Consider the following 12,932-nt stretch of genomic DNA (forward strand, 5'->3'; position numbering starts at 1 on the left):
ACTCCTTAAGGGAAAAGTCTTGTCTTATTAACACACATCCCCAGTCTCACCAGGCACATGGCAGGGACTCAGTGTGTATGTGCTGAACAAACAGTGAATCAGCTGCATGTTCCATTGCACATGCGGTTGGGGTGGGGAAGCTTTTTCAAAGGATGACACCAACAGCAGACATCACAAAGGAAAGGAAGAACTAGATTTCATCGCACAACTTAAACTTCAATATGGCAAAGACCCCATAAACCAAGTTAAAAATTCAACAAACAAGCTGAGGAAATATGGCATGCACAAAGCTGGTATACTTAAAACATAAAGGAAACTGACAAATCAATAAGATTATAAACATTTCCATAGAAAAGTAAATAAAAAACATACAGCCATGTGTTGCTTAACAATGGGGAAAGTTCTGAGAAATTCATCATTAGGCAATTTCCTTGTTGTGTGAACATCCTAGAGTGTACTTACACAAACCCAGATGGTAGTGTCTACTACATACCTAGGCTATATGGTAGAACCTATGGCTCCACACCTGTACAGTATGTAACTATACTGAATACTATAGGCAACTGTTACACAATAGTAAGTATGTGTGTGTCTAAACATAAACATAGAAAACGTGCAGTAAAAACATGGTAGTATAATCTTACAAGACCGCTATTACATACACAGTCCAACACTTACCAAAACATCTTTATGTAGTCAGTGCATGACAGTATAGAAGCAATCGATATGGATACAAAAGGTGCCAAAAACCATCTGAAAATGTGTAACACTATTACGTTAAGATACTATCTTTCACCTATCAAAATGACCAAAAGATGAATGGCTAGACCCAGAGGGGGTGCTGGAGCAGGGGCATGGGCCCTCTCATATACTGCTGGCAGGATCTGCAAACTGGTACAATCTATCAAGACAGCATTTTCATCATATCAAAACTCTCACACGCTCAAATAGTTTAATCAATAATTACACTCTTTTTTTTTTTTTTTTTTTTTTTTTGTATTTTTAGTAGAGACGAAGTTTTACCATGTTGGCCAGGCTGGTCTCGAACTCCTGACCTCAAGTGATCTGCCCGCCTCAGTCTCCCAAAGTGCTGGGATTACAAGTGTGAGCCACTGCACCCAGCCAGATAACTGCACTTCTCGAATTAATTATGAGATTACTAACTGTTCGCCTCAAAACAGAAAAAAAAGGAAGTAGCCAAAATATGCAACAGTATAGAATTAGTTTAGATCATTATGGTTCATCCATTAAATGGAAAATTACACAACGGAACTTTCCATAAATGGGAAATAATAATAAATTATTTTAAATACCACAGAAATATCTTTACAGCCATGGTAGGGAAGGGAAGAATATACAGTTAAATGAAAAGAACAAAGATATGTACATATCACCCCTTTTTGTAAAAAGTTCACATTTGTAGAAATAAGTGTATAAGTTATTTTATGCACAGAAAAATATCTAGAGAGGTATACACTAAGTGTAAACAAGTCACCTTGAACAGAGAAATATTAGGTAGAATAACTTTTTTCTTTTGCTTAATAGTATTTTATTTTTCTACAATAAACTTACCATGAAAGAAGGTAAAACATCAATATATGTAACTAAACATTTTAAACCACTGTATATGAAAAAACTCTACAACCCTTCAAAGATAAATAGTAAAAAAGGAAACTATGTTTGCTATAAATATGGCAAACAGTAATAAATTTTGTATGTAAAAAGACTGTTTATCAAAAAGTAACAAAACCTTATATATTAAAATAAAAAGAATGCCACCGCCAAAAAAATTTCAAAGGACATATAAATACTTAATAAATCAACAGGAAAATAATGTAATCCCATGTCATCAAAGTGATATCCCTTTTAACTTAGCAAATTCAAACATTTTCAATTATATTAGGTATTTCAAACATTACTAGTAAGAATACCAAGTGGAAAAAATTCTCTTAAAAAAAGAAAAGTTAAGCAACTTTTAAAACTTAACATACTCTGAAACAGTAATTTCTTTTCCAGAAATTTGTCTTCCAGGTGTATATTCTAAGAAAATATTCAGAAATACAGAAAAGGATGAAGGTAAACATACTCAATATAACGTTTTTTCCAAATTAGCAAGAAAACTGGAAGTCACTTATAATCACTAAGATTTTTCTAAACTTTTGGATGACACGGGGAAGTGTTCATTATATAATGTTTATTGATCACCTGGCTGCCTTCAGTTTGAAGCATCTCTTGCTTCTCTTCAGGGCTTCGTTTCATTTCAAATCTCTGAATAAACTCACAATCTTCCGCAGAAATCATCTGTCCCCTAGAAAGTAAGAATAAGATGTTTTGTTCAGTAAGAGTTGAATATGTAAGCAAGCGATAGAGGAATTTTCAGTCTTTCTCTTCTCTCCTTGGCAGCAAACCACAAGGGCTGACGCAAGGGCCCTGGCATCAGACAGACCTGGATTCAACGCTTAGTTTCACCACAAATAAGACAGTGTGAACTCCCTGGAACCTGAGTTAATTTATCTGCAAAATGCGAACAATAATCGCATTGCCTCTAAGGGGCTGTACTGAGGATAAAATTAAATTCACATAAGGTGGTTAGTAGCATGTGGCAAATGGTAGGCACTCAGTAAAATGTCACCTCTCAGCATTACCCAGTGTCTCACCCTTATTCCCCCTCTCAAGCCAAACAATTCACATGGCTATCTAATTTATCAAGTCCAAAGCCACTTTATATGAATTTCTACGACCATTTTTCCCTAGTACATTCTTTCCCTCCAGACAGAAAAAAAAACAAACAAACTGATTTTCCTCCTCTCTGGAAAATAACTCTCCATCCTGACCCCACACTCTCCTATTTTCCTCCATCTCTTTCAGGGGTCGCTTCATCACTGGCTCTTCGCCCTTCAAGGCTCCTCCCCAGCACTCAATCACTGAAATCTTGCTTTTGATTTCCAAACTCCTTCCTGTGAGAGATTCAATCGAGAGTCCCATCTTCCCTCCCTCCCAATCATTTCCACTGTCTTCTACCTCCAGAGATAGTCTTACCATTTTCAAATTCAGCATCATGTTCCTGTCATCTTCCCTGTCATCCCCAAGTGAGGATGATATCCCACTGTCACTTTCCCCGGTGGTGATGCTGCTGAATTTGAAAATGGTAAGACTATCTCTGGAGGTAGAAGAAACACAGCTCAACCTTCCCAACTTCTCCACTCCTCAGGGACTCAATCATACCATATAGCAAACCCCCATCCTAATCTCTAAATACAGACCCTTCCTTGTCTAAAAGATGTGTCAGCAGAACAGGCTTGCTAGCCCCCTGTAAGACTCTGGGCACTTCAGGATTCATTCAAGTCAGCTCCTTTAAGCCACCAGTATGGTAGGAAAAGCAGAGCATTTGAGTCAATATGGGGAAGAGTTCCAGTTCCAGGTGTGAAAGCTTAGCAAGTCACTATTCATCTGACCACTATTCACACCAGTAAAACAGCAACTATGATACTACCTGCTCTAGCCCACTAGGTGGTTACGCAGATTAAATGAAAAAATATAAGAAAAAGCACTTGCTGCATATTAGAACATGGGTAAAAGCAAGTGTAAAATTAAAAATTTTTGTAATCTATTTTCCTGTTCAAACAACATCAATATAGTTTTTTTGGTTTTTTGTTTGTTTGTTTTTGAGACAGAGTCTCACTCTGTTGCCAGGCTGGAGTGCAGTGGCACGATCTCAGCTCAATGCAACCTCTGCCTCCTGGGTTCAAGCCATTCTCCTGCCTCAGCCTCCCGAGTAGCTGGGACTACAGGCCCATGCCACCACGCCCAGCTAATTTTTTTATTTTTAGTAGAAACAGGGTTTCACCATATTGGCCGGGCTGCTCTCGAACTCCTGATCTCGTGATCCACCTGCCTCAGCCTCCCAAAGTGCTGGGATTACAGGCATGAGCCACTGCGCCTGGCCCCAATATAGTTTTTAACTCAGTAGTTTAAAAAATTGTCCCTCCTCCCCTGACCCCAAATATGTTGAGGAATTGGTGTTCTCAAAACCCACTCAGAGAAACACTGAATGTAAAGCAGGTTCCCACTATGCACAGTTAGGCTAGGTGCAGTGGCTCATGCCTGTAATCCCAGCACTTTGAGAGGCCAAGATGGGGGGACCCCTTGGGCACAGGAGTTTAAGACAAGCCTGGGCACAGCCACTCCGGCCGGGAGGGAGGTGGGGGTCAGCCCCCCGCCCGGCCAGCCACCCCGTCCGGGAGGGAGGTGGGGGGCTCAGCCCCCCGCCCGGCCAGCCGCCCCGTCCGGGAGGTGAGGGGCGCCTCTGCCCGGCCGCCCCTACTGGGAAGTGAGGAGCCCCTCTGCCCAGCCAGGAGCCCCTCTGCTCAGCCAGCCGTCCCGTCCGGGAGGGAGGTGGGGGGGTCAGTCCCCCACCCGGCCAGCCGCTCCGTCCGGGAGGGAGGTGGGGGGGGTCAGCGCCCCCTCCCGGCCAGCCGCCCCGTCCGGGAGGGAGGTGGGGGGGTCAGCCCCCCGCCCGGCCAGCCGCCCCGTCTGGGAGGGAGATGGGGGGGTCAGCCCCCCGCCTGGCCAGCCACCGGGTCTGGGAGCTGAGGGGCGCCTCTGCCCAGCCGCCCCTACTGGGAAGTGAGGAGCCCCTCTGCCCAGCCAGGAGCCCCTCTGCCCAGCCAGCCGCCCCATCCGGGAGGGAAGTGGGGGGGTCAGCCCCCCCGCCCGGCCAGCCGCTCTGTCCGGGAGGGAGGTGGGGGGGGTCAGCACCCCCGCCCGGCCAGCCGCCCCGTCCGGGAGGGAGGTGGGGGGCTCAGCCCCCCGCCTGGCCAGCCGCCCCATCCGGGAGGGAGGTGGGGGGCTCAGCCCCCCGCCTGGCCAGCCGCCCCGTCCGGGAGGTGAGGGGCGCCTCTGCCCGGCCGCCCCTACTGGGAAGTGAGGAGCCCCTCTGCCCGGCCAGCCGCCCCGTCCGGGAGGGAGGTGGGGGGCTCAGCCCCCCGCCCGGCCAGCCGCTCCGTCCGGGAGGGAGGTGGGGGGGGTCAGCGCCCCCTCCCGGCCAGCCGCCCCGTCCAGGAGGGAGGTGGGGGGGTCAGCCCCCCGCCCGGCCAGCCGCCCCGTCCGGGAGGGAGGTGGGGGACTCAGCCCCACGCCCAGCCAGCCGCCCCGTCCGGGAGGGAGGTGGGGGCGTCAGCCCCACGCCCGGCCAGCCGCCCCGTCCAGGAGGGAGATGGGGGGGTCAGCCCCCTGCCTGGCCAGCCACCCGGTCCGGGAGCTGAGGGGCGCCTCTGCCCGGCCGCCCCTACTGGGAAGTGAGGAGCCCCTCTGCCCGGCCACCACCCCGTCTGGGAGGTGTACCCAACAGCTCATTGAGAATGGGCCATGATGACGATGGCGGTTTTCTGGAGTAGAAAGGGGGGCAAGGTGGGGAAAAGATTGAGAAATCAGATGGTTGCCGTGTCTGTGTAGAAATAAGTAGACATGGGAGACTTTTCATTTTGTTCTGTACTAAGAAAAATTCTTCTGCCTTGGGATCCTGTTGATCTATGACCTTACCCCCAACCCTGTGCTCTCTGAAACATGTGCTGTGTCCACTCAGGGTTAAATGGATTAAGGACGGTGCAAGATGTGCTTTGTTAAACAGATGCTTGAAGGCAGCATGCTCGTTAAGAGTCATCACCACTCCCTAATCTCAAGTACCCAGGGACACAAACACTCTGCCTAGGAAAACCAGAGACCTTTGTTCACTTGTTTGTCTGCTGACCTTCCCTCCACTAGTGTCCTATGACCCTGCCAAATCCCCCTCTGTGAGAAACACCCAAGAATGATCAATAAAAATAAAATAAAATTTAAAAAAAAAAAAAAAAGACAAGCCTGGGCAACACCGTGAGATCCCCATCTCTACAAAAAATAAAACAACAAAATAAGTTGGGTGTGGTGGCACACTCCTGTAGTCCCAGCTACTCGGGAGGCTGAGGCACGAGGATCACTTGAACCCAGGAGGCAGAAGTTGCAGTGAGCTGAAATTGTGTCACTGCACTCCAGTTTGGGTGACAGAGTGAGACCCTGTCTCAAACAAAAAAAAAGCATAGTTATAGAAGGATGGCCCACTTTCAGAGCTGCCTTGGGTCAGGCTCCCACAGCTGGGCCCTGAGACGAAGATTCATGTACAAGTGACTTATGAAAGAAGAGCTCCCAGGAGAAGCCAGGGATAGCATGGAGGGCTCAGGACACTGAAGCAAAAAAGTCCAGCAGGATTCAAGCAAAGAACCCAGGACAGCTTTCCCTGAGCCCACAGGAGAGCCTGGGAAGGTGAGGCACTCAGAACTGTCCCCTCCCCAAGAGAAGGGACCTGAACTTGCATACGTCCTACTACTTCTACCCTTAACCCCACCCTCTTCCAAAGAAGACCTTGATTATTACATATTCAAAAATCTATCAGTGTCCCTTCTGGGTTTTGTACATACTACTGCTATATGCCAAATTGTTTTGTATAGTTCAAATTTGCTTCTGGACTTTGTAATTCACTATTCTGTCTTCTTACATCAGTTTCACACTGTTTTAAGCACTGTAACTTTGTTTTCACACATGCTCATTTTTTAACATTTTTAAACTATTCTCATGCATTTATTTTTTTCAACAATTTCTTAATTACCAACCCAAAGGAGAATTTTGTCTTTCTAGATCTCTCTTAGGCAGGTGACACTATGACTACATCTTGACACTCTCTTCCTTAGCTTCCAGATTCTTCTCATCCCACTCAAGTCACTCATCTTCACTGCCTCCTGTGCCTCAGCTACTATGAAAGGCTCTCTTCATTTCTCACTACACCCCCTGCGCTGAACTCTGGCATTATCTCCCCCAGTCCCCACTCATATCCTCCCACAGATGGCAGTGGCACTCCACACCCTACAGGCGCAGAACTAAGATTGTTAATCCCAAAGGCTAGAAGTTGGAAGCAAAAACAGACACTTTGCCCACTTTCCATTCTGGCTAAGCACTTCACATACCGGTCAGGAAAAAATGCACTCTGCACCCTGGGGTAGACTAAAATAACAAGGTCATCCAGTCTAGATCTGGCCCCAAAATAAATGAAATGTTGAGCACACCCATAAACCTGAACTTCCCAGATAAAAATAATTTTACCCCTAAATTTTGCTATGCTGATATGTAAAGGGATGTCATAACCTCTGTGAAGAAAATCATGTCAAAAGGTGGTGGTTTTTCTACCATGAAGAAGGTATACCATGAAGGCTACACTTGGTAACCTTATAATTTTGCAGCTTTCTTTTCCATTAAAATAACTGTTTCTTATTTGTCTAGCCACTCCCTAACCTTTTTCTTTCCTTGTTTAAGTTATTTTCTCTCTGGGTCTTCCTTTGACATTTCCATAATCCAGCAGGTTCGGGGCTCTGGTGTCTTCTAGAATGACCCACAGCTAATCAGGCCCCAGACCTAACAATCTTCCCCTTAAAACTACTCTCCTCTCTATTTCCCTGCCTCTGGAGTAGCTCAGCACTAGGACAACCTTCCACCAGTGGATTTCCCCGCGTCCAATTCAACCTTCTTCAAAACCATCTTCTTACCTACTACCAGGCGGCCTTCTCAAGTACATATGGGGTCATATTATTCCCTTGGACTGTGAGTTCTACCTAGCACATACGCAGAGGCATTCAGTAAAAATATTTAAAATCAATTGACTCATTAAAACCTATATAATCATGCACATGTTACTTAACCCATCGGAACAGTTATCTACTCATCTTTAAAAGAGAATAGGATAGAAGCTGGGCATGGTGGCTCATGCCTGTAATCCCAGCACTTTGGGAGACCGAGCCGGGTGGATCACCTGAGGTCAAGAGTTCGAGACCAGCCTGGCCAACATGGTGAAACTCTGTCTCCACTAAAAATACAAAAATTAGCCAGGCGAGGTGGCAGGTGCCTGTAATCCCAGCTACTCGGGAGGCTGAGGCAGGAGAATCACTTGAACACAAGAGGCAGAGGTTGCAGTGAGCCAAGAACACACCATTGCACTCCAGCCTGGGCGACAAGAGTGAAACTCCATCTCATAAAAAAAAAAAAAGAGAGTGAATAGGATAGAAAAACCTATGTCACTGTATTTCTATGAAAATAATGTTAAATAGGATGTTAGTTACCAAGCATGTTACTTCCTTTTCCAAATACTCATCTCCACCAATTCCTGATAAGCACAATACTCCATTCATAATTTAGTCAACTAATATTAACTGGCAGCCTACTACATGCCAGGCACCTGTAAGAACAGTTGACACATCAATAAATAGGGACCCCTCTTTTCAGCCTGCACTCCAGTGAGGAAAACAGAAAATACGCAAATACAAAAACAAATAATCTTGAAAACACACACACATGTTATAATGCTAAGGCTGTAAATGCTATGGGAAAAAAAAAACCAGTCCGGGTAGGGGGCTTGTGAGATCACCTATACAGCCACACAAATGAAGTGAATGAAGAGGCCAAAGAATCTAAGGGTGGAACTTCCGGAGAGACAGATACACAGGTCCAAGGAGCTGAGGTTTGCTATGTGAGAAAGATCAAGAAGGCGGGAGCTAGAGAGTGAGCGAGGGGGCATGATCAGACTTGTATTTTTTTGAAATCACTCTCACAGTTCTGTGAAGAATTGCTCCTACTGAGGCAGCAAGGATAGCAGAGACAGACAGCAGGCAACAGGCAATAACAACAGAGCACATGCAAGGGGAACACAACATGCACGAGGCAGGAGCCGCAGACACAGGATCGCACTCAGATTCGAGGCATCTTTTGGACGTAGAGCTGGAAGAATGTGTTGATGGGCTGGACATGGACTGTGAGCAAAAGGGAAGCAGCAAGGATGGCCCCAAGGTTTTTGGCCTCCGAAGCTGGTAAATGAAGAAGCCTGGAGAGAGCCACACTGAACTACCTGAAGCTCCCAAGCACTGCATGTCCTCCCAGGCCTCAGCTCCCTGCCTGGACCTCCCTTCCTAAATAACTCCAGGTGTTCCTCGGCCTGGACAACTCCTGTTACTGTCTTTTTTTTTTTTTCTTTGAGTCAGAGTCTTGCTCTATTGCCCAGGCTGGAGTGCAGTGGTGCAACCTCGGCTCACTGCAACCTCCGCCTCCTAGGTTCAAGCGATTCTCCTGCCTCAGCCTCCCAAGTAGCTGGGATTACAGGCACCTGCCACCACACACGGCTAATTTTTTAGTAGAGATGAGGCTTCACCATGTTGGCCAGGCTGGTCTCAAACTCCTGACCTCAGGTGATCCACCCACCTCGGCCTCGCAAAGGGCTGGGATTACAGGCGTGAGCCACCGCGCCTGGCCACCTGTGAGTGTCTTTATGCGTTCTGTGAAAACTCCCCCAATACTCCCAGCATTTATTTGCTCCCACTTTTTGTTGTGTATTTCCTTTTGTTGTAAATATATATACACTTTATATATTTATATATTTCTCTATCTTAACATTTAGCACAATTTGTTATTTAATTTGATAAAAGTCTGTTTCCTCATGAGATTTAAACTCATGAGCAAGGATGGCATTTTATAATTCTTGTATCCTCAAGGTAGTTTTAACAGATTCCAGTTTGACTAGAACACAGCCATACCCATTCATTTATGTATGTCTATTTATTAAGAAAAAGCTTAATCAAATATAAATACATGTTTCAAATACTGTATTTTCATAACATATTAATTTGTGAAGAACAAAAGCATATTGGGCTCTCGACACTGGGGGACGCTTCCACAGGTCTTATTATCTCAGTATAGAATGTGATAGAAGATACACTGATTCTTCATGTGTTGGTTCCAGCCCCCAACAATCTGTAAGCTCTTTTATATGAGACACATTTCACACCCACCAGCGCCCACACATCAACAGGCTCAACAGGCCCACAGTTAACATTTGGTGAACACTTGCCCACAGGCCTACGGAGTGGAGGGGTTTTACAAAAGAAATTTGTGAGATGGACATCAGAACAAAAGACAGATATATAGGAAAACGGGAAAACACAACATGTCATAGACCATGGGTAACGAAGAACAGAAATAAAGCAATTTTAAAAGCTCCACGTAACTACAAACATTCCAAACGCCAATGTTAGGCGGAGCTCCGGCCAGTCCACCAGTGCTTTATGATCAACAATATTATTCTATATAGGCTATAAACAGATCCAGGCTTTATAAACATAAAACTCCCTGTCCTCTAGTCTAAATGCACTCTGGACTAAAGAAATTAGGAAACAGAGCTCAGAATCCTAATTTCACAGGGAATTTAAACAATTACACAAACACTGATGAACAGAGAAAACATCAGCAAGTCTCCCCTCCTCCTGTCCTTCAGTCAGTGGCCCCACAATAACCCAGTTCCTTAAAGTAGGAATCCAGAAGTCATCCAAGACTTCTCTTTCACCCCCACACACCAAATCAATCACTAAGACTCTCTCAAATCTAACCAATTCTATCTATTCCAATACCTTGGTTACTGCTATAGCTTCTCTCTACCTCTAGACTTATCACCTACAAACTCACCCTTCATGCTGCTGGTAGAACAATTCAATCAAGAGGCAGATATGGTCTTCTAACTCCCAGCTACAAGATTCATTGGTTTCCAACACCTACAGCTCCTTGGAAAATGGTGAATGGTCTCAAAAAGAGGGCTCTGGGACACACACTCCCACCTCCATTCTATCATTTTCATCTGTTTTACATGCTAACTTCACATCAATCATGGGCTTCACAGCTTAAAAATCAGCTTGAAAAGCACTGACTGATAGGATCAAGTCCAAACTCCTTCCAACCACACACCCACACACAGCATCTTCACGATCAGCCCCTGGCTGCCTCTCTAGCCTCAGCTCTCTGCATTGCCTGCCTCCAAAACATGTATGACTCCCACCCGGTGTGCTGTTTTTGCTTCCCTGCCTTTGCTCACATTATCTGTTCTATTCCCAAGGCTGCTCCTACTTGCCACATGGCTAAATACCCATCATCCTCAAAAACTCACTTCAGGGACCAGCCCCTTCAGGAAAATTTCCAAGGGGTAGAATTAGTCGTCTTTTTTATGTGCACCTGCCAGACCCTGTGCATCTTTCTATTGCCACAGTTAACATACTGAATTAGAGCCGGGCACGGTGGCTCACGCCTGTAATCCCAGCACTTTGGGAGATCAAGAGGGGCAGATCACGAGGTCAGGAGTTCGAGACCAGCCTGGCCAACATGCTGAAACCCTGTCTCTACTAAAAATACAAAAAAATTAGGCGGGCAAGGTGTCAGGTGCCTGTAATCCCAGCTACTCGGGAGGCTGAGGAAGGAGAATTGCTTGAACCTGGGAGGCAGAGGATGCAGTGAGCCAAGACTGCCCCACTGTACTCCAGCCTGGGCAACAGAGTGAGACTCTGTCATAAAAAAAAAAAAAAAAAAAAATAGTGAATTAAAATGATCTATTAATACATCTGACTTCCCTACTAGAGTTTTAGTTCCTTCAGGGACAGTACTCTGTATGGAATTTTTGTGGCCTCAAAGCCTGGAAAAATGCCTCAGACTTGGCAGGTAATCAATAAATGTTTGATGAGTGATTAAATTAACAGAAATTAAAGGATCATTTTTGTACATTATAGATCCCTCCTACAACAACACAAACTATTAATACTAATATAAAATTAACACTAATATAAAACTAGATTCCTCAATTTGTTTTTCAAAATGCATATGCAAATCTGAACTGAATTCCTTGGTAACTCAGTTATAAATATACCAAAATAAATATGAAGTCAATAAAATATGGTCAAGAATACATGAATGCTCACTTTACAGATAAATACAAAATACTGAAACATCAGCACATTAAATATTAATACACACAAGAAAGAAGGGGGAACTAAAATTTATTGTATTCAACATACTAATGCTTGTATTCTACTGTGCTAATAAATACATTATTTCAGCAACAAGCCTGTGGGGTATGTCTCCCCATTTCACATTTTACTTTATTGAGCCTCAGAGAAGTTAAGTGATTTGCTTAAGATCATCAAACTAATAGCAAGAACCAAAACTCAAATCCAAGTCTCTCAACTCAAATATCTGTGCTTCTTATTAGTTGTATGCACCACTCTAAAAAGGCCACCTGCCCCTATGCTGATTGCCAGGGCATATCAGACCAGTCTAGCAGGTTTTGCCCCTCATCCCCTTCCTCCCTCCGTTAGCCCAAGGACATTCCTCCTATGTTTCCCACTTATTCCAAAAGTACTTCCCCAGGCAGCCAGGGAAGGTCAAAAGCACCATGAGCCGCTCTGCTTCCCCACTAGGGCGCCAAGCTGTTTCCACCCCACTACACTTAACTCCCTAAGACAGCTAATTATTCTGAAGAGGAAGTGTTTCTTCCACATTTTTCAGTATTTTCCCCGTATTTCTCTCATAGAAGCATGACCATGAAAAAGTCTGATGCAAAAGCATATGACTGTCCATGATTCACAGCAAATTGGTACTTACTGAAGATAGGATTGCCAGTTCACTTTGTTTGCACGAACTTCTGCAGCCTTGGCAGCAATAATATTGGTGGGGACAGCAGCATCCACAGCACCTCGGATATCCATTTTGGTCATCTAAACTTCGTAATCTTGAATGTCTTTCAACAAATCTTCAATTTTGATGCAAGGTAAAAACAGAATATGAGGTGTTTCTCTTTTTTACAACTATTAATATTATGATTATGAATATCATGATCACTTTAATCTCCCCAGGCATTCAACTCAAATATTAAATGTCCTAAGTCTGAAAGTATCATTATATTTCAAATATTGTCCACTGCTCCATAAAAGAGTTCTTTAGGCTTTTGCTTTTCTAGAAAAATTTTTTTCATTATTGGCACTAACATTGCAGTAAGATTTTTAAAGCAATCACCTAATATACTGAAATCAGAAATCATGATTAAA

General features: G+C 44.6%; 1 protein-coding gene across 4 annotated transcripts in view; it reads right to left on the reverse strand.

Annotated features, from left to right (window-relative positions):
• The window catches only part of ATP6V1H (ATPase H+ transporting V1 subunit H), a 116,761-nt gene that overhangs the window by 102,282 nt on the left and 1,547 nt on the right, over positions 1-12,932 (reverse strand). For all 4 annotated transcript variants that reach the window (XM_016959475.3, XM_016959478.4, XM_016959477.3 and 1 more), the window contains exons 2-3: positions 12,490-12,637; positions 2,206-2,308 (exon numbers count right to left, since the gene is read on the reverse strand). In XM_016959475.3, coding sequence (XP_016814964.1) covers positions 2,206-2,308; positions 12,490-12,602 — 216 coding nt within the window. In that variant the 5' untranslated portion in view covers positions 12,603-12,637. The remainder of the gene's footprint in view (positions 1-2,205; positions 2,309-12,489; positions 12,638-12,932) is intronic.

The sequence above is a fragment of the Pan troglodytes genome, chromosome 7, assembly GCF_028858775.2.
Source record: "Pan troglodytes isolate AG18354 chromosome 7, NHGRI_mPanTro3-v2.0_pri, whole genome shotgun sequence".
NCBI classification, from domain to species: Eukaryota; Metazoa; Chordata; class Mammalia; order Primates; family Hominidae; genus Pan; species Pan troglodytes.